The following is a 24798-nucleotide window of genomic DNA, read 5'->3' on the forward strand; positions in this document are numbered from 1 at the left end:
TCTCTCGCGCGAGATCCACGTTCGCTTGGTTGCACTCTTTCAAACGCTTTTTGAGGACCTGGTAATCGACGAGAGAGTGGTGTTGATGTTGAGATTGTTGTTGTTTTATGAGTATCGCGCGAGGATGATCGTCGTCGAACATATTATATGCTTTTATGTGTGTGAGAGTAAAGAGGAGGAGGAGGAGGAGGAGAAAAAGTGAAGACGAAAAGAAAGAAAAAGAGAGAGAGGATGATGATCTGGATCGATCACTTCTTGTTCTTGTTCTTCTGTTACGCGTGACTTTAAAAGATTCTCTCTTTATAATTAATCGCGCAAAGTCTCGTGGTATATACTAAGTGACTCTCTTCTATTCTATTGTTAATACTTTTTACTACATCTTTTGTTGGGCGGCGGCGCTCCCGCCCGCTTGGTGCTGCAAAAATTGTCTTTTCTTGTGCAACAGTCTTTGACTTTTCTTCGTCTTCGAGGCTTCTTGTTGGTAGACAACCCCACCGAAAACGCACACCATGAGGAACGTGAGACCCATGGGCGAGGCGTGGTGCGACCAGATGACGGTATTTATGATCACAGTACCGATTTTGTTGACGACGCCTAGGACGGTAAACGTGGTCGCGCCGACGGATCTTCTCGCGCCGAGGCCAAAGTAAGAGATGGAGAGGCCCATGAGGCAGCTGGTGGAGATGGCTAACACGGCCGAGTTGGATTCGTCGGAAAGTGAGGCTATCATTTCTGGATACCGCGCGTAATCGCCGGAAATGAAATACGCTATTGGAAACAAAAACATCGCCAAGACGTTGTTGTAATACACCAACCCCCACGTGCTCAAATCGACGTTGGTGACTATTTTCTTGATCAGAACCATATCGACGGTCATGGATACGACGTAAGCGACTCCCCAAAAGTAGCTGTGGAGTTTGAACTTTTTATCCACGAGGACAAACCCAATCGCACCTAGAAAGATGGCTATTAAAGATACGAGTTGTCGAATGGTGACTAAACTCGACAGTTTTGGTTTTAACGTCGTTTCTCCTCTTTCCACGCTCGCATTCCCGCTCTTACTACTATTCGTACTCATCATCTCTCCGTCGTCGCTCGTATTACTATTCCTATTATTATTACTACTACTACTACTCTTGTTTCCTTTGAGTAAAAACAAGTACTCCAACGGTAACACCAGTAAAGGGCAGCACGATCGAAACACGATGAACGTATCCACGTTCGCGTGTTGCAGAAGCTTCGAATTCGTAAATATCGAGACGTAAAACAGCACCACCGCGGGCGTGAACTGCCTCGCTTTTTGCCAATCCAATCGAACTCGTTCCACGACAGCAAAGTGCCCTAATATAGTCACCGCGATTGCGCTGCTCGAATATTGCAGGAACGTTAATATCGATGGAAACGGGAACAACATCAACGCCCATTTGTTCACGATGGCTAAAAACGCTGAACTGAAACAATACCCCACGCATAAGGTTGCTATTTTCTTATTCGAGTTGTTGTACGACCCGTTATTATTCGTATTCGTCGTCGTCGGTGTTCGAGGCGAATGCAAGGGCAAGATTTTCCCATCCATGTCGTCCCCTTTGTTTTTGAACAACTCGGGGCTCATGATACTTTTTTCTCGTCGTCGTCGTCGTTTACACGCACACACACACACTCTCTCTCTTTGTCTCTCTTTTCAAGCAAAAGAGGTATGTGGTATGTGTTCTACGAGAGAGAGAGAGAGAGACACAAAAGTGTTGGAACGTGTGATCTCTTTTTCTGCCCAATTAAGAGCAACAAAAAAAGTGGTTGCAGAAGAAGTTTCTCCCCCCAAAAAATCTTTCACCAGACCAAGGAGACGCACGTAGTATAAAAGCGCTCTTGCAGACAGACAGAGAGACAGACAGACGCAAAAACACATCGCGTCGCAGTGATACTACGCTCTGATATATAGCTAAGAATAATAATGTTGTCCTCTTCTTCTTCTTCTTCTTTGAGATTTTGGACGAGCTCTGCTTTGCCGTCGTCGTCATCACATCATCATCATCATCATCATCATCATCATCATCATCGACGACATTTTCCATCGTCATCACCATCATCATCATCGAGGACGACGACGCTTCATCGAACGCACGCCTCCTCCTCCAACAACAACGACAACAACGAAAACAACAGCAAGAAAAACGACGACGAAAATTTGAAAGCCAAACTCAAGTCTTTCGCGAGAGAGATGAACATCACCGACCCGAACGATTTCGTGGACATGAAACAAGGAGGAGGACTCTTTACCGGAGGCAAAGAAAACAACGCCGCGAAAAATCAAATACGAGAGGACGAGCAAAGAGCTTTGAACGCGGTGACGAGCGCGGAGTTTACGAAAGCGATGTTAGGGGTGACGGTCGGGTTATTGGCGCTGTATTTAATCATCGGACCGCCGCCAGTTGAAGCACCTTTGTATAAGTGATGAATTTTGTGTTTGTGCGCGAGCGCTTTAGTTTTGAATAGTCATCATCAGTCGCTGTACTCGCCGTCTTCGATTTCCGGCTCGGCGTGGTCGTTTGTCTTCTTTTTCTTCGTCTTTTGCTTCTCACCCGTCCCTCTGCTTTTGTCCTTTTCTCTATACCTCTCGTTCACTCTCTCCTCGAACTTACTCTTCACGTCCTCTTCTATGCTCCGTCTTAACTTTGCCTGCGCTTCTTGCTTCAACCGGTTCTTCTCCGCCGTTTTCGATCCGCCGAGCGCGTTGAAGACAAAGCGAGACGCCACGCGACCGTTCGCGCGCGGGATCTCCCCGTCTTCGCGATGACGAGTATTATTCTTTCTACTCTCCTCTTTAATCTCTCCTATTTCTTCTTCTTCTTCTTCTTCTTCGTTCTTCTTCGTTATTCGTTTCTTCGTCTCCTCTATTTTCCTGGAATACGCCTCGACCCGTTTCCTCTCAAGTCGTAAACCTTCGTGTTCGTCCGAATTGACGCCGTTGGTTTTGAGTAAAACCGCGAACGCGAGCAAGCCGAGTCGCGTGCGTTCCAGTAACTTTTCCGCTTTTTGCAAAGACACCATTTTGCTCGAAGCAGAGGAAGGAGAAGTGATGCGCTTCTTGTCCTCCGTGTCCTCGTCCTCGTCGTTCGCATTCGCAATCGCTTTTTCCATCGCGTCCAAGAACGCATCCATCTTTGCCACGTTCGCTTTCAGTTCTTCGTTATGTGTTCTCATCGCATCATCGTCATTCTTTTTGGTCGTCGTCGTCCCCATCTCTCTCTCTCTCTCTCTCTCGTCTTTTCCTCCTTTTTCGCAACTAAACGCACGAAGAAGGTTTTAGTTGTTAGTAGTATTAGGTAAAATTCGAAGGTTTGTTACGGGGAAGTTGTGTGGAAATCGAAACAAAATCACTTCACTTCACTCCCCTCTCGCGAATAGTTTTCTGCTGCGCGCGTGGTTTGCGATACTACAAGAAGAAGAAGAAGAAGAATGAGACGAAAGAATCCACATCCGCAGCGCGCGGTGAACGTAAAGACGGTGGTTGTGGGTGATGATGATGAAGAAGAAGAAGGAGGAGGAGAAGAACCGTTGGTGTTGTGTTTACAAATACCACCTGACGAGGATGATGATGATGTTTTTGTTGTTGTTGATGATGATATTGATGACGATGAAGATGATGATGATGATGACGATGATGATGATGATGACGATGATGATGATGATGATGATGATGATGATGATGATGACGATGATGATGATGATGATGATGAGATGGACGAACAGACACGTAAAGAAGAAACTTCTTTTAGGAAAGGATCGAAGAGAAAGAGAACGCAACAACACGAGTGCGATGTTTGCGAGAAGGTGTTTGTTAGTCCATCAAGTTTGGCCATACACATGCGTATTCACACGAACGAGAGGCCGTACGAATGTGAAGTTTGCAAGAAGTGCTTTCGTCAATCTGGTGATTTGAAAGTCCACATGCGTATTCACACGAACGAGAAACCGTATAAATGTGATGTGTGCGAGAAGCGTTTTACTCAAGCTAGTAATTTGAAAACCCGCATGCGTATTCACACGAACGAGAAACCGTATGAATGTGATGTTTGCGAGAAAAGATTTCGTGAATCTGGTACTTTGAAAGCCCACATGCGTATTCACACGAACGAGAAACCGTACGAATGTGATGTGTGCGAGATGAAGTTTCGTCATTCTAGTAATTTGAAAGTCCACGTGCGTATTCACACGAACGAGAAACCGTACGAATGTGATGTGTGCGAGAAGCGTTTTACTCAATCTAGTAATTTGAAAACCGGCATGCGTACGCACACGAACGAGAAACCGTATGAATGTGATGTGTGCGAGAAAGCTTTTCGTCAATCTGGTGATTTGAAAAGCCACAAGCGCACTCAACATTAGCTCTTTTATAGTCCTACATATACACACGTATACATTTACGTGACGTATCGAACGAATCAAACAACAATTAAACACGCCAAATATGCGCTATTTTTAGAACATTTGCTCCCTCTCTTCTCTGTTGACGTCGTCATTTTATCCACTCGCAAAGAGCGACGAGCATGAAACCTAAAACCGCTGCGCCTGCGAACGAGGACGATGCACCACCACCAAAAACATCGTCAACGATGACGACGACAAAAACGGTACCGAATCAACAAAAGAAACGAAAACTGGTCGGGTACTCAAACTTTAAACGCGCGAATCCGCGTTCGGATTTGTTCCCCGTCACGCGTTTCCACTCGATTGAGTTTTTCTGTCAAGACGCGAAAACGACCGCGAATCGATTCGCCATCGCGCTCGGGATGAACGTCATCGGTCTGAGCGATCAAACGACGACCGGGAATGTGATTTATAACTCGTACGCGATGAAAAGTAACGAGCTGGTGTTTGTGTTTACCGCGCCGGTGATGACGGAGGAAAAAGGGTACGGGAGAGACTTAGAAGGCGAGAAGGAGGAGAAAAATGTGAGCGACGATGAAACGACGAAAGCAATCGAGGAAGAAAAAGCTTTAGCGAAACAGTTCGTCGAGAAACACGGCTTAGCGGTGAAACGCGTGTGTGTGAGAGTGAATGATTGCAAAGAGGCGTACGCAGTGAGCACGAAAAATGGTGGCGTGAGTGTTCGCGCGCCGAGAACGCTGAGGAATAGGAAAGACGGACGCGAAGCGACGGTGGCGGAAGTCGCGCTGTACGGAGACGTGGAGTTGAGGTTCGTGGAAGATGCGACGACGCATTTGGACGACGATGAGACGTATAGGTATTTAGATTACGATGCAGTCGAACAAGAACAAGAAGAACAGAGCTGTAAAAGTGAGAAGAGGAATTACGGTTTGAAACGTTTGGACCATTGCGTCGGGAACGTGAGCGATTTGATCGAAACCGTGGAATACATCGAAAAGATGTTAGGATTCCACGAGTTTGCCGAATTTGTCGCCGCGGATGTTGGAACTGTCGACTCTGGGTTAAACTCCATGGTTTTAGCGAATAACGACGAGTTTGTCTTGCTTCCGGTAAACGAACCGACGTTTGGAACGCGACGCAAATCGCAAATTCAGACGTATTTAGAAGCCAACAACGGCGCGGGCGTTCAACATTTGGCGTTGAAAACAGACGACATTATTCACACCGTCACGGAAATGAAAAAATATTCTGGCATGTTTGGTGGCTTTGATTTTCAACCGCCCGCGAGTGAGAAGTATTACCAAAACTTGAAAGCCAAAGTTGGCGACGCGTTGTCCGACGAAACTTTGAAAGAGTGCGAACGCTTAGGTTTGTTGGTAGATAAAGACGACCAAGGCGTGCTGATTCAGATTTTTACAAAACCACTCACGGATAGACCGACGATATTCATCGAGATTATTCAACGCATCGGTTGCGAATATCCGAAAGAAGAGAAGAAGGAACAAGCGGCTGGGTGCGGGGGATTCGGGAAAGGTAACTTTGCCGAGTTGTTCAAGAGCATTGAAAACTACGAAAAGAGTTTAGAAGAGGCGAAGAATCAAGCGCCCACAGTGGCGGGCAAATAATTATCATCAGTCATTATACTTTAGCTTATTAGTATTTGTAAGTTATATGTACACTTTTCTGCGCGTGCGTGCTGCTATCTAAAAATCTAATTTACGCGAACGGATTATACGCCGCTGAATTTTGAGAAGGTCTTGGAGAAGTCTTTTGCATTGTGCTGGGCATCGCCGGCATGTTTGGCATTGCCGGCATGTTTGGCATGTTTGGCATCGCCGGCATATTTGGCATAGTTGGCATAGCTGGCATTAGAGGTTGTGCAGCTGGCTGTTTTGGAGGCGCCGACACGCCAGTCATGCCGCCAAACATAGCGAACGGGTCCGCCTGTTGTGTTTCTGGTAGTGGTTGCTGAGGAGGAGGAGGAGGAGGCGCGCTTTGCTGCTGCGATGAAATGCCTAATCCAGAAATTTGCGGCATGCCAGGCATTGCAGGCATACTAATCACCGGCGCTGCTGCAGCAGTTGGTATCGCTGGTTGGGACCAAAAATCGTCGTCCAACATTGCACGCCCGCTGCCCACGCCCACGCTTTCTCCAACCGTCGTACCGTTTTCTTGTTGTTGTTGTTGTTGTTGTTGTTGTTGCTGCTGCTGTTGTTGAAAAGACACCGCATTTGCCACTCTCGGCGGTGGTTTCAACGCGAACCCTTGGCTAAAACCAGATCCACCGGTTTGTACCTGCTCCGCGGCGTCGAAGAGCGAGGAGGTAATTTTCTTCGTCGGAGATTTCGTAGGATTGTTGATTTGTTCCAACGCGTTAAAAACAGTCTCATTCCCAGGGGTTGGAAACGACGGCGGCGACGCGAAGGAGCTCCAGTTCGCCGAGCTATTCCCTTTTTGTTCTTCTTGGTGTTGTTCTTGTTGCTTTTTCTCAGTATTTTCATCTTCAAACAAACCGCCGAATAAATCCGGCGATTTCTCTCTAAACAACTTTGGTTTCGCATCCGGCGGCGCGGGCGTCGTCGTCGACCCATCATCCCCTCCTTTTCCACCTTCATCAACACCATCACTCATCCAAATCTTATCCACCAAAGCTGCTTTCACGAACCCTTTTATCTTATTCGTCTCGCTGCTTTCCGGTTTCGGATACTTATTCTCGTCGTACTTACCTTTCGCGAAATATCTTCGTCTCGCCGTTTCGTTCCCACCGTTGCAAACGAACACGTTTACCTCTTCCGGCGTAAACGTGCTCGCGCTCACGCTTTTCACTCGAAACCCAAACTCGCGATAGATGCCCGCGCATCTCGTGCATATGAAGGTTGAAAATGTCACGCACGCGTATTGTGGGGCTAAAGATCCCGGCCCTGCGCACGTGAAACACGCGTTGTTGTTCTTTCTCAAATGTTTCATCATCTCTTCGCACTTTTCCATTTGGAGTTGTTTGTTGGTCAAAGATGAGACTTTTTCTTTGTCCCATTTTATCGTCGTCGAATTCATCTTAGTATTACTCGTACCATCACCGGGGACGACAAAGTTGCTTCTCTTCATCTTTCTCGTCTTCTTTGTTTTCTTCAAGACAAAACAGCGCGCAGTAATCAAGAGGAGAGAAAGAACTCGAGAGTCAAAATCCAGTTTTTTTTTTTGTTCTTTTTTACGTCGTGAAACCTTTTGACCAAAACCCTAAACATATTTTTGTCCCGCCAAAATATTTGAATTTTTTTTCTCTTTCGAACATCACTTTGAACGCCTAATAAGCGCACGAACAACAACAACACAACACGTACACATAGTATTACATATTAAAAGAGTACTACTGATAATAATAATATAATGGTTTTACCGCTGATGCCACCGAACACGCCTGGTAGTAATGGCGGTAATGGTTTGAAGAAGAATGATGAGAAAAACGCCGCTCCGATTGGCCATCTGTCGCGAATCGAGCTCGAGAATTTCAAGTCGTACAAAGGGAAACAAATCATCGGTCCGTTCAAAAAGTTCACCTCCATCATAGGCCCGAACGGGAGCGGGAAATCAAACTTGATGGATGCGATTTCGTTCGTTTTAGGCGTGCAATCCGCGCAATTGAGAGGGTCGACGTTGAGAGATTTGGTGTACGCGTACGACGTGCAAGATTCGAAGGAGAAGAGAAACGCGAGCGTGAGTTTAGTGTACGTTTTGAATACCAACGACGAAGAAGAGGAAGAAGAAGAAGAAGACGAGAGCGAAGGACGAGACGGAGATAAAGAAAACTCGAAGAAGAAGAAGAGGCAGAAGAGAGGAGAAGAAGAAGGAGAGAAGAACGAGGTACGGTTTTCGCGCACGATATCCAACTCGGGCGCCTCGGACTATAAAATCGACAACAAGACGGTGACGTTTGAAGAGTACGCGGAGAAGTTGAAACAGTTTGGTATCCTCGTCAAAGCGAGAAACTTTTTGGTTTTTCAAGGCGATATCGAAGCCGTCGCGCAGAAATCGCCGAAAGATTTGACGCAACTGTTCGAACAATTGAGCGGAAGCGACGAGTTGAAGCAGGCGTATAACGACGCGCAGTTGAAAGTGAAAGAGGCGGAGGAGGAGAACGCGGTTGTCTTCGGGAAGAAAAAGACGTTGATGAGCCAAAGAAAGCAGATTAAAGAGCAAAAAGACGAGGCAGAGAAGCACATAAAGCTCGTGAACGAGTTGAAGGAGTTGAAGACGGATCGAGCGATGATGAAGTTGTTTCATTTGGACGAAGGCATCAAGACGATGCAGGAGGAAAAGTTGAAGATTGTGAAAAGTCGAGACGCGCACGACGAAAAGAACGAGGCAAATAAAGTCGAACTAGAGGAGAAGAAGAAGACGAAGGCGCAGGTGGCAAAATCTGCGCTGGTGGCGGAGAAGAAGATGAGTAAGTTGAGAGAGGAGCTCTCGAAAGCGACGCCGAAAATGGTCAAATCGAACGAAAGTTTGCAAAGGAACAAGAAGAAATTACAGTTGTTGCAAACAAACTTGGAAAAGACAAAGGAGGATAAAGATTCTCGATCGCAAGACGTGACAAAGTTGGAGAAGCAGTTGGAGGAAGTGAACGACGCGGAGAGATTGTACGACGCGGACCAGCTGAAGAAAGCCGAGAAGAGGTCGAAAGTAGAATTAAGCGACGCGCAACGCGAAGAGTTTAACCAAAAACGCGCGGAAGCCGGTTCGAAGACGTTTAAATTCAAACGCGAACGCGACGCGGCGGAAAACAGAGCGAACGTTGACAAAGGCACGTTGGAACGTTTAGAAGGTAAAATCGCGCAGTTGGAGAAACGTAAATCGTTCTTGAAAGAAAACGAGAAGTCGCAAAAGGCTCGATTGAAAGAGGTTGGCGAAAAAGTGAAACTGGCCGAATCCGATTTCAAAGCGCAAGACGCCAAGATTAAGATTTTAGCGGACGAGAAACGATCTACGAGAGCAAAAGCGGAACACTACCAAACGCAAATCGACGCATTAACTGAGAAGTTACGAAGTGCGAAGGCCCTGCGTAAAGAAAACGAACGCGAAATGAAAGCGACGGAGGCAATCGCGTCCATGAGATCGCTCTTCGCCGGATGTCGCGGGAGAGTCACAGACTTGATTAAAGTGTCGAACAAAAAGTACGAGTTAGCTGTGATCACGGCACTAGGTCGAAGCGCAGATGCGGTAGTCGTAGACGATCGTGAATCCGCGAAAGAGTGCATTCAGTATTTGAAAGACCAACGCGTCCCGGCGATGGAATTTATTCCGTTGAAAGACATCAAGACGATGTCCGAGAACAACGAACGCTTGCGCGAATTAGGCGGCACCGCGAAATTAGTCATCGATGTCGTCAGCTACGATAACGCGTACCACAGAGCGATGTTGCACTCGTTAGGGGATTGCGTCGTCTGCGACACCCACGCCGAGGCGAAGAAACTTGCGTACGACAAGAGCAAGAAGAACGCCGGCGCGCTATTGAAAGTCGTCTCTTTAGACGGCACGAGCATCGATAAAGCAGGTAAACTTACCGGTGGGAGCTCTCAAGGATTGACGGATAAAGCGAACAGATTCACGCGAGCGGATATTGACACGTGGCGTAAAGAAAAAGAAAAGTTAGAAACGGAAATGTTGAAGTTGAAATCGGTGCAACAAATCATAAACGAGGAGAGCGCGGTGTACTCTCAAAAGCAACGACACGAACGCGATTTGGCGAATTTGAAGGAAGATTACAAAGACGTCGAGGCAAAATTGAAGCGGTTTCAAGATGAAATGACTTCAATTAACGACGCGTTGAAACCGATCATTCCCGAACGCGAGGCGACGGAGAAATCCATCAAAGAGTTCGAGGCAAAAATTGTCGAGTTGGACGCGAAAATCCACGACATTTCCGACGAAATCTACGCCGAGTTTTCCAAGCGTGTCGGCATCAAAAACATTCGCGAGCACGAAGAAGAACGAGAGACGAGGCGAAAGAAACAAGCGGAAGCTAAAGCAGAGTTTGCGTCGCAACGCGCGCGCGTCGTTGAGTTACTCGATTACGAAAAATCCCGCGACAACGACTCCGCCATCAAACGCAACGAGAAAGATATCAAAAAGTGCGAAAAGGAAATCGAAACTTTGGAAACGGAGTTGGAAAAACTCAATCAAAGCACGGCTGAGATGAAGACGCAGTTGAAAGAGCTGGATGGTGAATTGAAACGCGCGAAAGACGACGCGAGAAGCGTCGAACGCGAATTGCAATCTCTGAAAGAGCTCAACGCGGAAGCCAACGACGAACGGGAACGATTTTCGAGGTTGATTAACGCCAAGAATAATCACTTGGACGCGTTGAGAGGTTCGAGATTGGACGTCTTGAAGAATGCGAGCATGGAGTTGTTGGAAATCCCGCGAGCGGCGCAACTCGCCGCCGGCTCTGGTAGTGCGAAAAAGAAGAAGAAGAGTTCGTCTCGAAAAAGAAAGACTGCGGGCGATGACGACGAAGAAGAAGGAGAAGACGAAGAAGTAGAAAATGACGACGACGCCATGGACGTGGACGCGCCAAGAAGTGAGTACGATACGGACGAAAACTACGCGGTAGACTATTCGGACTTGAAACCCGAGTTGCGCTTAGCCATCGATCAGGCGCAAAGAGACCGACTCGACGGGGAAATGCGCGACGAGTGCAACGAACGCGCCGCTACTTTAGAAAAGCTCGAGCCAAACATGAAAGCGCTCGAACAGTACGACCAAATTCTCGAAAAGGAAAAGCAACAAGCGGTTGAGATTGATAATGCGCGAGAAAAGTTGAGCGCGTGTCAAATCACCTTCCGAGAGATTGCGGAGACGAGAGGCGCTCGTTTTAGAGGCGCGTTTGAGCACGTCGAGAAGAGAATCTCTGAGACGTACCGAGAGTTGACGAAAGGTAGCGCGCATCCAACGGGAGGTCAAGCGTTCTTAACGCTCGAAAATTACGACGAACCGTTCTTGGGTGGCGTGAACTTCACCGCCATGCCTCCATCTAAGCGATACCGCGAGATGGAGATGTTATCGGGCGGCGAGAAAACTATCGCCGCTTTGGCGTTGCTCTTTGCGATTCACTCCTATCGCGCGTCGCCATTTTTCGTCTTGGACGAAGTCGACGCGGCGTTGGATAAATCCAACGTCGAAAAAATGGCTAGGTTTGTCCGCTCGAAATCCTTAGGCAAAGGTGGTACGCAATCCATCGTCATTTCGCTCAAGGATAACTTTTACGACAAGGCGGAGTCGTTAGTCGGCGTTTCGAGAGACCAACGAGAGGCGTGCTCAAAGGTGTTGACGTTTGATTTGACGCAGTTCGCCGAGACTGCTTGATGATGAAAATTTCAGTGGCGGAGAGAATACAATCATCGGCGTTGACAAGAAGAACGTGCTGAATAACATACGCGCACACATACGCGCGCAAACGCGCGCACGAAGAAGAAGAAATAGAGAGAAACACAATTTTGTAAAAATGAATTAATACGAAGTAATTTACTGGACCTATACTATTTTCTACTTCTATCCGCCGCCACCGAACGGGTTAGGTAAATTCTCTTTGAACTTATCGAACGTGCTCTTTATCGCTCCGACGCCTTTATTCACCTGACTTGTCGCCGCGTAAGCGTTATAAAAAGTATTTTGAATGTCCTCGCCTTCGGGTCTTCGTTGCATCGCGCCGACTTGACTAAACTTTCCATCTTTATCCGTGATTAATATTCTCCACGGCGTCCCGCTCGGTGCGCCACCTAAGACGCACTTGAATATAGCCCCTCCAGCGTTTTGGCCGAATACCTTATTCTCAATTGCTAAGGGTAAATACGAGTACACCACCGCGAATTGATTCTTAAACTTCTCCGTCTCTGAAATCGAATCCACGTCTTTCCCGCTCGCAATGATTTCGGATTTATAAATATCTCCCCCATCACCGGCGTGCATCCACTCCGCGTTCACCAAAACAATCGCCCGCGACGGGTTAATCTTCTTCGTTAACTTCACCGCCTGTTCAACTTCGTCTTCTCCAAACCCGACCAAATATACCGCCCCGGTCTTCTCGCTCGCGATGAAATCCGCCTCTACCTCCAACGCTTCCGCCAGCGAGAACGTTTCCACTTTACCATTCTTCTCTGCGCTCTTCCTCGCCGCTTCCTCGTCCGCGTACACCACGCTCGTGTTTTCCTCGTCAAACACCAGCGATAACGCCATCTCCGACGTGGATAAAGCGCCGTCGTCCATCACCGGTAATTCCGCGCATAAAAATTGCCCTCTTTTCGAGACTTGCTTTCGCATCGCTCGTTTTTTATTCGAACTGCTTTTTTTCTGGGACGCGTTTACGAGACGTTCGATCGCGGTCGCGCACTGCTGAAACGCCTCCTCTTTCGACTCCGGAGGATTATAAATTCCTTGGTCTCCCATTATAGCTTTTGTTGTCGTCGTCGCTCTTCTTCTATTTGTTGTTGTTTTCGTCGTCGTCTTTCTCTTGAAGTTTTGGATAATGCGCTGCTTATGATGATGATGATGATGATGACTCGACGACGACAGAGCAGCAGCAGCGGCAGAAGAAGAAGACGCAATCATTGAGAAGAAATGAAGGGAAAAAGAGGGTCTTTCTGAGCGCTCGAAAACGAGAGGATTTTACTGTCTTTAAGTGCGCTTTAAGTGTGCGTGCAAACAACAACTTAACTTTGTTTTTGTGTGGTGGTTTTGATCCCTGCTCTAAACGAGTATCAATCAACCCCTATCGCTGCATCATTTGCCGTTCTTTAAAGCATTAACGTTCACGGGATTCGTCGGATCTTTCTTCCACATTTTGGACAACAACTCGTCGTACTGACTTTTCTTCAACCCCGGCCGTTCTTCTTTCATCCCGGGGAGTTCTCTCTCCTCGAACGCTTTGTACGCCGCCTTCATCGAAACCGGTTGCGTTTTCTTCGCGATGTCCAATCCTGTCAACTCCTTGACCGCTCTGTCGATAGTTCCTCCTCCTCCTCCTTTTACTGCTTCTTTATTTTCTGCGTCAAAGCGTGCTTTGTTTGTGTTTTCGATTTCGTCCACGTTGACGTACGACTCCGCTTCTCGCTTCGCCGCGAATTTCGCCTTCAATCTCGCCTTTGCATCCATCGCTTTGTTCTGTTCGATTTCGAATTTCGTCAGCTTCTTACTACTCGAACTCTTCTTCTGACCGATTTTGTTCATCTCCTCTTCCTCCATTTTCGCTATTCTTCTGTTCTCCGCTTTCCTCAGCGCGATTTCGTCTTCTCTCTTCGCGTCTTCTTCTCTCTTCTTCTCTCGTTTTAACGTCGGGTTCTCGAAGCCGATGAATTTCGCATCTTCGTTCGCTTTGTGCTCCTGCGCTTTCGTTTTCGCGAGTTGCTCTTGTTCCCTCGAAGCTTTGGCCTCGCGGCGGATGTTTGCCGTGCCACCCATTCTTTATCGCTGTTTTCTTGTTCTTAGTATTAGTATTAGTATTACAACGAAGCGAGAGTATTACATAAAGTGTGTCTGCTTCTTTGAAGAGATTCTTACTACTACTACTACTACTACTACTACTACTCTACGTACGATGTCGCTATTATATGTTGTTGTCCCCGTCGCTGATTTTAACCACGTGAACGCCTTTCTGTTCCATCGCTTTTCTGGCCTCTTTGACCGAGTCACCGAGATTTACCGCTCGAGTCACGTCTTCCAAAACGACGACGCGATCGAAGAGCTCGAAAGCGTCCTCGGCGGTGAAACGGACGCAATAATCGAAAGCGACGCCGACGATCACGCAGTGCGTGATTTTTGGACTTTTCGCGGCGTTATCATCACTCTTCGATGATGATGTTAATGATGATAACTCCAATCCTTTATTCACGCCGCGAATAAACTCGCTCAACCCAGTTTCCGTTTCTTTATCGTTTTCCAGAAACGCCGAGTACGAATCCACCCGTTTACGGAACCCTTTCCGAATAACTTTCGCCGAAGTGGGGACTCGAATTCTCTCGTGAAACTCCGCGCCTTTCGTCCCTTGCACGCAATGGTCCGGCCATAACGTCTGCACCACTTTTACTTCTCCTCCTTCGTTTTTTTTGTAACACTTCACCACCTCGTCGAACGGTTTCTTATTCTTTTCCGCGCTCGCGAACGAGGAGTGCTCTGGGCAGTGCCAGTCTTGGGTAAAAATCACCAGCTCGTTTCTCTCGGAGAATACATCGACTAACGCGTTCACATCCTCGATGATTTCTTCCGAATTTGGGACGGACAAGGCGCCAGTTGGTGAGAGGAAATCGTTTTGCACATCGACCACGATCAGACACGACTTGTTCTCGTTCATCTCGTTCTCGTTCTCGTCGTTGCCGCTTCCAAAGAACATTCGATTCGTTTCCATAAAAGTCATCCATTTCTTTTTCCTTTCTTCTGAGTTTGAGACGAAAGACATTGTGTTGTTGCGAAGAAAAAGGCTGTGTGCGCTGAGAAGTGTTGTTTTGTGGGGTTCGTGGTGGGAACAAAGTAGTATGTGTGCACGCGCGCGAGAGAGAGGAGTATAACGAACTTTTCTCTCAAAAGTTTGGGGGAAAAGAAGTTGTCATTTTAACTCACAAAAGCGCGCTCAACGTTTAGAAGAAGAAGAAGAAGAAGAAGAAGAAGAAGAAGAAGAAGAAGAAGAAGAAGAAGAAGAAGAAGAAATACTATACAGAATGGCGAGACGAAAGAATCCACATCCGCAGCGCGCGGTGAACGTAAAGACGGTGGTTGTGGGTGATGACGAAGAAGAAGAACCGGTGTTGTGTTTGCAAATACCACCTGACGATGATGATGATGATGTTGTTGTTGTTGTTGATGACGATGACGATGACGATGATGATGATGATGATGATGATGATGAGATGGACGAACAGACACGAAAAGAAGAAACTACTTTTAGGAAAGGATCGAAGAGAAAGAGAACGCAACACGAGTGCGGCGTTTGCGAGAAGAGTTTTAGCACAGATAGTAATTTGAAAGTCCACCTGCGTATTCACAGACGAGAAACCGTACGAGTGTGATGTGTGCGAGAAGTGTTTTACTACAGCTGGTAATTTGAAAAAACACAAGCGTATTCACACGAACGAGAAACCGTACGAGTGCGAAGTGTGCGAGAAGCGTTTTAGTGAATCTGGTAGTTTGAAAACCCACATGCGTATTCACACGAAAGAAAGACCGTACGAGTGTGATGTTTGTGATAAAGCTTTTCGTCAATATGGTCATTTGCAAAGCCACATGCGCACTCAACATTAGCTCTTTTATAGTCCTAACCTACATGTATACGTTGTCCCCATATGCGATAGATAGATAGAAAGAAGTCTCACGTGAGATTATGCTCGTAAATATTCGCGCTTAAAAATGTTTTTCCTCTCCTCTTTTGCTTGCATTTTGTTTGAAAAAAAGAGACAAAATCCGCCACCAGATCTCTCTATCCAAAACGCATATTCATCAATCTCCACATAGTATCTCTTCCTTATCGGCGAAAGAAGAAGAGAGAGATAACACGCACGCATCGTCATCAAAATGGCGTCAAAGAACAAGAAATTTAACGTGAAACACATGGGCGGGAACGTGGACAGGAACGAGAGCGAACGAGTGACGAAAGATTACGAGGTGCGAAGTTTTGCAAAATTTCATCGTTTCGTCTCGCTTCGTTTTGGAACGGATCAGTGACTGACACCTTTTCTCTTTTCTCTCGTTCCTTATCACTCTCGACCACTTTTCGCGTCAAACAGGAATACTTCAAAGAGCAAGACGACTCCAAACGCACGGGAAATTACACCGACGTCGTGAACAAGTATTACGATTTAGCGACCTCGTTTTACGAGTACGGATGGGGCGAATCCTTCCACTTCGCGCACCGGTACAAGTGGGAAACGCTCAGAGAATCGATCGTTCGACACGAACATTATTTGGCCTCTAAACTGAACGTGAAGAAAGGAGATAAGGTTTTAGACGTCGGATGCGGGATTGGTGGGCCGTTGAGAGAGATTGCCGCGTTCACGGGAGCGGACGTGACGGGATTGAATAACAACGCGTTTCAGATTTCGAGAGGGGAACAGATAAACAAATCGACCGGGAGACACGACAATTGCGGGTTTATTAAGGCTGACTTTATGAACATTCCGGTTCCAGATAACACGTACGATGCGGTGTACCAAATCGAAGCGACTTGTCACGCGCCGGACGCGGAAAAATGTTACGCGGAAATTTTCCGCGTGTTGAAACCCGGAGGCGTGTTCGCGTCTTACGAGTGGTGTTTAACCGAAGAGTACGACCCGAAAAACGAAAAGCACAAACAAATCAGACAAGATATTTTGTTAGGGAACGGTTTACCGACCGCGAGAAGCTGCAAGGACGTCTCGAACGCCATGAAAAAAGCTGGATTTAAGTTGGAGGAAGAGGAAGATTTGGTGAAAACCAGCGACGTGAACTGGTACGAACCCATCGACCCATACCGACGCTGGTCGCCGTTTAGAGATTTCTGGAGCTTCAAGACGACTATTTGGGGGCGCGCGATTACCCATTATTTGGTCTTGTTTTTGGAGATGGTGAGAATTGCCCCGAAAGGGAGCGTCGGCGTGAGTGGGTTTTTGAAGAAAGGCGCGGACGCCCTGGTCGACGGCGGAAAGACTGGTATTTACACCGTGATGTATTTCACCAAAGCCGTTAAACCGTCAAAGAAGTAATTAATAAAACTTTCTTTTTACCTACAGTAGGTAGGTACCACGGTACACGAAGTTTTCTGTTGTGTTCTTGGTTGCCCATTTTTATTCTCTTGTTTTAGTAGTTAATATCTAATCCGTATTTATAATAACACACACATCGATCGAGAACATGATGAAAAACGCGCTTTGATTATTGACAAGTAAACCACTTCCACGCTCGCGACCACGTTCTTTATCAATGTTTCGAAACGGCGGCGAAAACGACGACGATTCAGACGACGACGCGCTTTCAAGAAGAAAACCATTCTTCGTCGCACCTTCGATTCCAATTCCACTTTCCAAACGGAGCGCATTTTGCGTTCGCATTCCCAAAAAGACGTGTTCGCTGGCGGTGAAGCAAGCATCGAGCTACGAACGCGAAATTTTGGCGAGGAGGAGGAGGATGATTGGAGGAGAGACAGGAGGGGGTGCGCGTGAAAACGAGGACGATGATGATGATGATGATGATTTTGGTGTGCCACCGAAACACGTTCGGAGAGTAAAATCGAACCCGGACGACTCGGAGAGCGTTTTCTTATTCGTGAGCGTCTCCGGAGAAGAAGAGAAGAGATACGCGAGAAAAGTTTTAGAGGTGACGAACACGACGAAGGAAGATTTACTGCCGTGTGTCGTTTCAAACCGACAAGTGCTCTCGAGGAAAGAGTTGGAATGCGCGAACGAGTGGTGGCCGTCGGTTTTGTTAGCCACGACGAAAGGCGAAGTGAACTCGAAGGAGGCGAAGATGGACGACGAGGAGAGGACGACGGCGACGGAGAGGGCGAGATCGTTGGTGTTAAAAGTAAAAGAAGGCGAGAGATTTTGCGAGATTGTGAATCCAAAGACCGGCGAGGTGGTCGCTTGTGCGAAGAATGGGGAACGAGACGACGAAAGAGGCGGGGCGAGGCGGTGTCTTCCTATGCAACACTGCGCGATGATTGCAATCGAGAAAGTCGCGAGACTGGATTTACAACTGTATCCAGATGCGCACGATAACAACAACGGCAAGAATGATTTCGGAGAGAATGAAGATTTGACCTCTCCAGAGGCTAAAAAACGTCGGAAATCTGTGGCGGCAAAAGTGATGGCTGAATCCATCGGCATCCCGGACAAGCCATATTTATGCACAGGGTACGACATCTACATGACGCACGAACCGTGTTTGATGTGTGCCATGGCGCTGACGCACTCGCGCATAAAACGTATATTCTATATAGAGAAAGATAGGAATGATAAAGGTGCCTTGAGTAGCCAAACCAGGAAGCGTTTACACGGCGTTCGAACGCTGAACCACCATTTTAGCGTGTGGTCGTTCGACGAAGACGACGGACCGAAAATCGATGAATAGTTTAGTAAGTAAGCATAAACGAAAAAGAAATGAGTAGATATATATATATATAGATAGATATATAGATAGGGATTGTAGCTTCAATAGATAGTTTATATACTGGTACCTGTGGACCTGGTAATCAGATATTACAGATCTGTGATGCAACCTTTGGACGCGCTCGCCACCAATTTGGTATACTTATACAACGTCCCGCTCGTCGCTTCCAAAGGTGGCGCTGTCCACTTGGCTCTTCTCTCAGCAAACATCGCTTCCGTGACGTTCAATGCATTCATCGTTCTCTTTTCCGCGTCGATTTCAATCTCATCTCCGTTTTCAATCAAACCAATCGGACCGCCTTCTTGCGCTTCTGGCGTGACGTGACCGATGACGAAACCGTGTGAGCCGCCTGAAAATCTCCCGTCCGTAATCAACGCGCAGTCATTCCCTAAGCCAGCGCCCATGATCGCAGACGTCGGGGTTAACATTTCTGGCATACCCGGACCACCCTTTGGACCTTCGTAACGAATGACGATGACTGAACCAACAAACTGCTTCGAATCTGCGGCCAATGCTTGGAGCATCTCCTCCTCGGAATCGAAGCAAATCGCAGTACCTTTAAAGTACAAACCTTCCTTGCCGGTGATTTTTGCCACCGAACCATCCGGGGCGATGTTTCCGTACAACGTTTGTAAATGTCCAGTCTTCTTAATCGGTTGATCCAACGGCACGATCACATCTTGCCCTTCCTTCAAATCTGGACAGGCTTGTAAATTTTCCGCCAACGTCTTACCTGTTACCGTCATGCACGAACCATCAATCAAGCCATTCGCCATGAGATACTTCAACACCGCCGGAGTGCCACCAACTTTGTGCACATCTTCCATGACGTACTTCCCACTCGGCTTCAAATCCGCAATAAACGGCGTCTTGTCGCTCACGGCTTGGAAATCATCCAAAGTTAAAGTAATTCCGCACGCGTGCGCCATAGCAATCAAGTGCAACACCGCATTCGTACTACCACCGAGGGCAATAACAATGGTCATCGCGTTTTCAAAAGCAGCTCTGGTCATGATATCTCTCGGTTTCAAATCAATCTCCAACAAGTGCTTAATCGCGTTCCCGGCTAAGAAACACTCGTCCATCTTCAACGGATCTTCCGCCGGGATTGAACTCGAATACGGCAACGTCATCCCCAAAGCCTCAATAGCAGATGCCATGGTATTCGCGGTATACATACCACCACACGCCCCGGCGCCTGGGCACGAGTTTCTCACGATATCCTTTCTTTCATCCTCGGTAATCGCATCCGTCACAAACTGACCGTAACTCTGAAACGCCGACACGATGTCCAACGACTTACTCGCATCCAACTGCGAAATACCCGGTCGAATCGTACCGCCATAAACCATCAACGACGGTCGGTTAATTCTCCCCATCGCCATAACCGTCCCTGGCATGTTCTTATCGCATCCCGGCAAACTCACGTTCGCGTCGTACCATTGCCCGGCCATAACCGTCTCGATGGAATCCGCAATCAAGTCTCTCGATTGCAACGACATAGACATCCCCGGCGTACCCATACTAATCCCGTCGGACACACCAATCGTGTTGAACTGATACCCGACCATCGAAGCCGCTTCGACGCCTCTCTTCACCTCGTTCCCTAACAAAAGCAAGTGTTTGTTGCACGGGTTCCCTTGCCACCAGACCGAGGAAATTCCAACTTGCGGTTTGTTCATATCCGCTTCGGTCAATCCAGTCGCGTAGAGCATGGCTTGAGACGCGCCTTGCGATTTCGGTTGCGTGATTTTCCTCGACCATTTGTTCAAGTCCGAGTCCGGACCTTCCGGCATGTTAATCCCAGGGCGGTACTGTTCCGCGCGAGTGACGACTCCTGCCTCGCGTTTCGTCGACATTTTCAACGCCTTTCTCTTAATAACATTCGCGCAGCAAAAAGAGCATCGACAACCGTCCCCATCGCACGAGGAGGAAGACGTTCGAGCCCGCGCCGCGAATGAGGATGGGTTTATCTTCGTTGTTTGAGCAGCGGCCAACATTTTGTGCGTGGAAATCCTTAATTTTGAGGTTTTTGGCGGCGAGCGAGGGTTAAAAATTTAACTGTTTTGAGTGGAGTGGCAAGCGGGTCCCGAAAGGGTGGATATAAGGACTACAACGATATAAAGCTAGGCTACTCACACACGCTCTTTCTCCTCAAATCGTTTCCTAGGCCTCTCTCTAAAGTTTGGTGGTGTTGAATTGGTTCACGAGTTCTTCGAGCTCCGCGATGACCTGGTTCTCTTTGTCCGCCTCTTCTTCTTCTTCTTCGTCTTTGTCGTCGTCGCCGGTATCCTCGAACTCGGTAAACGGAAACACTCTCGGGCTATTTTTATTCCGTTTTGTCAACACGTCCACGCCATCTGTCGTGCACACCATCGTGTGTTCGTACTGTGCGCTCAAGCTTCCATCTTTAGTGACTGCGGTCCATCCGTCCGGCCATAACTCGTCGCGCCATTCTTTGCCGAGGTTGATCATCGGCTCTATGGTGAACGCGTGGCCAGGTTTCATGGCGCCGGCAGCTTTGTTGCCTTTGTAGTGCGGAACGTTCGGGAAGCAGTGAAAATGCTTACCGATGCCGTGCCCGCAGTAGGTTTTGACGACCGAACAGTCGTATTTGGAGGCGACTGTGGAGACTTTTTCGCCAATGTCTCTGTATCGCGTGTCTGGTTTGACTATGGACATGCCTTCCGCGAGACACTCGTACGCGCACTTGAGCAGTTTGAACGCTTCTTTTTTGCTACTGTCTACTCCATCTGCTACTTCTTCGCTCGCTGTTTCTTCTGTAGCGCTATTGCTTTTATCGCCACTACTACCTACAAACACGGTTTCGTTCAAGTCGCCGTGGTATCCGCCGAAAAACGCCGTGACGTCGATATTCACGATATCTCCTTCCTCCAACGGCCGACAATCGGGAATACCGTGACAAATAACTTCGTTTACGCTTATGCAGCACGACTTTGGGAAGCAATAGTAATTTAACGGCGATGGGTACGCGTTCTTATCGCAAATGTAATCGTGGCACAACGCGTCCAACGCCTCCGGCGTAACTCCTGGGCGAATCGCTCGCACCACACAATCAATCGCCCCTCTTCCAATAACGCACGCTTTTCGTAACTTTTCAATCTCTTTTTGCGATAATTCGTCCGCTACTCTCTGCTGCCTCGCCCTCTCCTCCGCTAACGGTCTGCTCGTCTCCCACCACTCGGCTTTCACCACCGCATCCGGCACTTTCCGCATCCCTCGAAACAACTTTTCTTGGTGCGAAATCTTATGCGGCCGCAACTTTCCTTTCCACTTAAAATACGGCATATCTTCTGTTCTCGCGTTCCCTTTATCGTCGCAATACAACCACTTCACCTCATCCGTTTCCTTTTCCGGCGTCGATTGGAGCTCCAGAAACGTCGTCGACGGCGCCAACGGGTACGCCACGAACGAAGAGGTCCCCGAAGACGCCTTCCCGAACCCGCTCTCGCCGTCTTCAAACAGTCCACACACCGCCACGCTTTCTCCGCATCTCAATCGAACGCTAATCACAACTGCATATCTTGTTTCCTTCTCGCTTTCCGTAAAAAGGGTTCGTAATCTCGTTTCGTTCGTCTTCGAGATGCCGTACCCGAACAACGCGCTAAACGAGGACTGACTTTCCGTCAGTGACACTCGCCTCGCTTTCTTCGCGATAGATTTCAGCGCGGAGACTTTCAACAGCTCAGGCGTGGACGGTAAAAACATCTTCGAGAGCGCTTGCAACGCCGTCGACGTGCACTCGAAAAACAGGCACTTCTGTCTCGTTTCCGTCGGCGACTCGTTTGCCGACGGGGAAAGCGTTAAAGGGAGAAAGAACTCCTCCTTGCCGGAATCAGAGGCGAGAAGGGTCAACAAATTCACGGCAGCCGCGAGAGATTCCACTTTGTCCTCCGCCATGTTTAAAGGGTAGATAAAGCGCAAACGCGAGAAAAGTTAGTGAGGAAAAAAATGGTGATGGACTCCGTGATGAGATTTGTCTTTTCCGCGCAAAAAGTACTTACGCGAGCGCTTTAGTATTACCCTTTCGGGCCGTTTTCTTTCAACCTACTACTGTTTTACAATACGCGCTATTACTACTCGCTGGATTATTCAATCATCATCGAAATGGTGCTAATATATTACTACGACGCCGGGCTGCTCGCTCTCCCGGCGGCGGCTTCTCGATTTTTGCTATGAGTTGTTTCGCTATGAGTACTAGTATTCGGAAGATCGTCGTCGGAAGAAGTTTCTTTCACCTCCGCCGCTCTACGACTACTCTGTTGTTCCTCTGTTGTTCCATTTTCCGGTTGCTGTTTCTTGTTAATTACGACGCGAACGACGTCTCGTTTTTGTATGGTCCTCGCCCCACACGCCGGGCAGGACATCGTGCTCTGATACGGTAGCGGCCATCCGCACTTTGCGCAGCACTCAATCTCGCGTTCCATCGTTCGCATTTGTATCAACGCTTTCTCGATATCCTCCTCGGATAAGTTTTTCTGCGCCAGCGCGTTCGCTTTCGTTCGTTCCGCGTGCTTCGAGACGAACGGTTTAACGCGTTTAAATTTCGTCGTCGTCTCGTAGTATCCTTTGCGATTGAATTTTTCTTCCTCGTCTTCTTCGTCTTCTACGAATAAAAGCCCTCCATCATCTAACCTCGCCACGTGTCGACTATTTCCCATCATCGTCATCATCTCCGGCACGACTTTTTCTTTCTTCTTTCTCGCAGACTTACCACTTGTACTCCCTCTTTCCATCCGTCCAATCTCCCTCGCTTTCTCTCGGTTCGCAAACTCTTCTTTCCTTCGCTTCTCTCTCCGCTTCTCCGTCGCCGGACCGACTTTGTGTTCCGCGCGCGATATCTCCCACAAAAAACTCCCAAAGGTCACCAAACTTAAACTCCAGAGTAATAACACCCCGCCGCCGTATTGTCTGCCCACGTGCATGGGATGTCGTCTTCGCTCGTATAAATGGTCGTACTTTTGGTAAAAATTTTCTCCTCCTCCTCCTTTAAAGTCGCTGTGTCGCGTCGCCTCTCGCCAGCTGTTCGATGATGCATATCCTCCTCCTTTTCCTCCTGTCGCTCTTCTCAGAGCTTTTTCTCTGGCCTGCGTGATTCTATCGAACGTCTTGTTCGCGTTGTTGTTATCAGTCGTATTCGTCGTATTCGTATTCTTATTCACCGTGTCTGGGTGGTATTGCAACGCTAATTTCCGGTACGCGTCGTTGATGACTTTCGCATCCGAGGAAGGAGAGATGCCCAAAATAACGTAAGGGTCGTCTCTGTCGTGCATGTTTTATTCTTTCTTCGTGTTCTTTGTCTTCTTTGTCTTCGCAGACGACGACATCTGGTACGAGTACGATGACCAAATGATGACATAAAACTGTGACGTCTGTCTTTTTTCCCCGGGGAAACGAGAGTTCGTTACAAAAATGAATGAAGATGATGACGCAGAAAGCGGGAGCGACGAAAGCTCCTCCTCCTCCGACCAGTTTTGTGAGAAGAAAGCGCAGACAAAGAAGCGCGCAGACATCGAGGACGCGCGCAACAACACCAACGAAAGAATCGGGAGGAAAAGGAAAAGAAGTTAACATCAAAATCTTCCTCGCGTTGAGACCGTTAGACGGCTTCGAATTTGTACACAAACTGTTACGAAACGGGAAACTCTATCCTAAAACGTTCTTACACCACGCGACAGTTCTGGAGATTTTGAACGACAGCGAGGATGAGCGCACGAATTCTTTACAGTATTTAGTCGATTTCGCGCCGAAGAATTCCTTACAAATCGAAACCGCGTTCAAACTGTTAGTCTTAAGAACGCAAGTTCCAGGAGTCATCAGACACGAAATCGTGCACAAAACGTTCACCAGGAAATACGCATCCAGCGGGTTAGAGTTTATCGGAGAAGTGAAACGGAAATCTATCCTCGAAGCAGTTTTGTTCGCACTCAGTTCTTCTTCTTCCGACGACGAAGAAGACAAAAACAACAAAATGAATACGATTTTGTACGAAGCGGTCGATCGCGTCTCCGCTGTGGAGTTTTACGCTTCGGACGACTGGCGAAACCTGGCGTTGTGCGAGAACGATTGCAGAGATTTCGCAAAGGCGTATTTGAAGTACCTGTTAAACGATTCAGACGACGAGGAAGGTAACGAGGAAAGTGCTGTTAGAACCACCACCGAGTCGCGGTGAAATTGCGCATAGCAATAGCGAGCAATTGTCTACGCATCGATGGCGTTCACATTTTTCTATAAAGAGCAGCTTCTTTGAACTTCCCACTTTGC

The 24798-nt window shown here is 47.8% G+C and overlaps 16 protein-coding genes across 16 annotated transcripts; 7 read left to right on the top strand and 9 right to left on the bottom strand.

Moving 5' to 3' along the window:
• Positions 1-373: 373 nt before the first annotated feature.
• Positions 374-1576, bottom strand: Bathy09g04020 (predicted protein; the record flags this gene model as incomplete). Its single annotated transcript, XM_007511252.1, has 1 exon — positions 374-1576. The coding sequence occupies one exon, from the start codon at positions 1574-1576 to the stop codon at positions 374-376; it is 1203 nt and encodes a 400-aa protein (XP_007511314.1).
• A 923-nt stretch (positions 1577-2499) lies between these two features.
• On the bottom strand, positions 2500-3159 carry Bathy09g04030 (unknown protein; the record flags this gene model as incomplete). The annotated part of the gene is made up of 1 exon (XM_007511059.1): positions 2500-3159. One exon carries the CDS (start codon positions 3157-3159, stop codon positions 2500-2502), a length of 660 nt encoding a protein of 219 aa, XP_007511121.1.
• A 297-nt stretch (positions 3160-3456) lies between these two features.
• On the top strand, positions 3457-4386 carry Bathy09g04040 (the record flags this gene model as incomplete). Its single annotated transcript, XM_007511273.1, has 1 exon — positions 3457-4386. The coding sequence occupies one exon, from the start codon at positions 3457-3459 to the stop codon at positions 4384-4386; it is 930 nt and encodes a 309-aa protein (XP_007511335.1).
• A 227-nt stretch (positions 4387-4613) lies between these two features.
• On the top strand, positions 4614-6014 carry Bathy09g04050 (4-hydroxyphenylpyruvate dioxygenase; the record flags this gene model as incomplete). Its single annotated transcript, XM_007511142.1, has 1 exon — positions 4614-6014. The coding sequence occupies one exon, from the start codon at positions 4614-4616 to the stop codon at positions 6012-6014; it is 1401 nt and encodes a 466-aa protein (XP_007511204.1).
• A 91-nt stretch (positions 6015-6105) lies between these two features.
• Positions 6106-7494, bottom strand: Bathy09g04060 (predicted protein; the record flags this gene model as incomplete). Its single annotated transcript, XM_007511215.1, has 1 exon — positions 6106-7494. One exon carries the CDS (start codon positions 7492-7494, stop codon positions 6106-6108), a length of 1389 nt encoding a protein of 462 aa, XP_007511277.1.
• A 282-nt stretch (positions 7495-7776) lies between these two features.
• Positions 7777-11751, top strand: Bathy09g04070 (condensin complex component; the record flags this gene model as incomplete). Its single annotated transcript, XM_007511098.1, has 1 exon — positions 7777-11751. The coding sequence occupies one exon, from the start codon at positions 7777-7779 to the stop codon at positions 11749-11751; it is 3975 nt and encodes a 1324-aa protein (XP_007511160.1).
• A 186-nt stretch (positions 11752-11937) lies between these two features.
• On the bottom strand, positions 11938-12993 carry Bathy09g04080 (predicted protein; the record flags this gene model as incomplete). Its single annotated transcript, XM_007511124.1, has 1 exon — positions 11938-12993. The coding sequence occupies one exon, from the start codon at positions 12991-12993 to the stop codon at positions 11938-11940; it is 1056 nt and encodes a 351-aa protein (XP_007511186.1).
• A 171-nt stretch (positions 12994-13164) lies between these two features.
• Bathy09g04090 (predicted protein) lies at positions 13165-13842 on the bottom strand (the record flags this gene model as incomplete). The annotated part of the gene is made up of 1 exon (XM_007511081.1): positions 13165-13842. One exon carries the CDS (start codon positions 13840-13842, stop codon positions 13165-13167), a length of 678 nt encoding a protein of 225 aa, XP_007511143.1.
• A 145-nt stretch (positions 13843-13987) lies between these two features.
• Positions 13988-14836, bottom strand: nicotinamidase (pyrazinamidase/nicotinamidase; the record flags this gene model as incomplete). Its single annotated transcript, XM_007511135.1, has 1 exon — positions 13988-14836. The coding sequence occupies one exon, from the start codon at positions 14834-14836 to the stop codon at positions 13988-13990; it is 849 nt and encodes a 282-aa protein (XP_007511197.1).
• Positions 14837-15095: 259 nt separating this feature from the next.
• Bathy09g04110 lies at positions 15096-15675 on the top strand (the record flags this gene model as incomplete). Its single annotated transcript, XM_007511101.1, has 2 exons — positions 15096-15390; positions 15422-15675. The coding sequence occupies 2 exons, from the start codon at positions 15096-15098 to the stop codon at positions 15673-15675; spliced, it is 549 nt and encodes a 182-aa protein (XP_007511163.1).
• Positions 15676-15945: 270 nt separating this feature from the next.
• Positions 15946-17111, top strand: Bathy09g04120 (sterol 24-C-methyltransferase; the record flags this gene model as incomplete). The annotated part of the gene is made up of 2 exons (XM_007510921.1): positions 15946-16035; positions 16158-17111. The coding sequence occupies 2 exons, from the start codon at positions 15946-15948 to the stop codon at positions 17109-17111; spliced, it is 1044 nt and encodes a 347-aa protein (XP_007510983.1).
• A 217-nt stretch (positions 17112-17328) lies between these two features.
• On the top strand, positions 17329-18474 carry Bathy09g04130 (hypothetical protein; the record flags this gene model as incomplete). Its single annotated transcript, XM_007510987.1, has 1 exon — positions 17329-18474. The coding sequence occupies one exon, from the start codon at positions 17329-17331 to the stop codon at positions 18472-18474; it is 1146 nt and encodes a 381-aa protein (XP_007511049.1).
• A 128-nt stretch (positions 18475-18602) lies between these two features.
• Bathy09g04140 (dihydroxy-acid dehydratase) lies at positions 18603-20372 on the bottom strand (the record flags this gene model as incomplete). Its single annotated transcript, XM_007510909.1, has 1 exon — positions 18603-20372. One exon carries the CDS (start codon positions 20370-20372, stop codon positions 18603-18605), a length of 1770 nt encoding a protein of 589 aa, XP_007510971.1.
• Positions 20373-20691: 319 nt separating this feature from the next.
• Positions 20692-22434, bottom strand: Bathy09g04150 (methionine aminopeptidase; the record flags this gene model as incomplete). The annotated part of the gene is made up of 1 exon (XM_007511019.1): positions 20692-22434. The coding sequence occupies one exon, from the start codon at positions 22432-22434 to the stop codon at positions 20692-20694; it is 1743 nt and encodes a 580-aa protein (XP_007511081.1).
• Positions 22435-22658: 224 nt separating this feature from the next.
• Positions 22659-23807, bottom strand: Bathy09g04160 (unknown protein; the record flags this gene model as incomplete). The annotated part of the gene is made up of 1 exon (XM_007510861.1): positions 22659-23807. The coding sequence occupies one exon, from the start codon at positions 23805-23807 to the stop codon at positions 22659-22661; it is 1149 nt and encodes a 382-aa protein (XP_007510923.1).
• A 152-nt stretch (positions 23808-23959) lies between these two features.
• Bathy09g04170 (unknown protein) lies at positions 23960-24706 on the top strand (the record flags this gene model as incomplete). The annotated part of the gene is made up of 1 exon (XM_007510955.1): positions 23960-24706. One exon carries the CDS (start codon positions 23960-23962, stop codon positions 24704-24706), a length of 747 nt encoding a protein of 248 aa, XP_007511017.1.
• Between the last annotated feature and the right edge of the window lie 92 nt (positions 24707-24798).

The sequence above is a fragment of the Bathycoccus prasinos genome (assembly GCF_002220235.1).
Source record: "Bathycoccus prasinos genomic : Chromosome_9".
Lineage (NCBI taxonomy): Eukaryota > Viridiplantae > Chlorophyta > Mamiellophyceae > Mamiellales > Bathycoccaceae > Bathycoccus > Bathycoccus prasinos.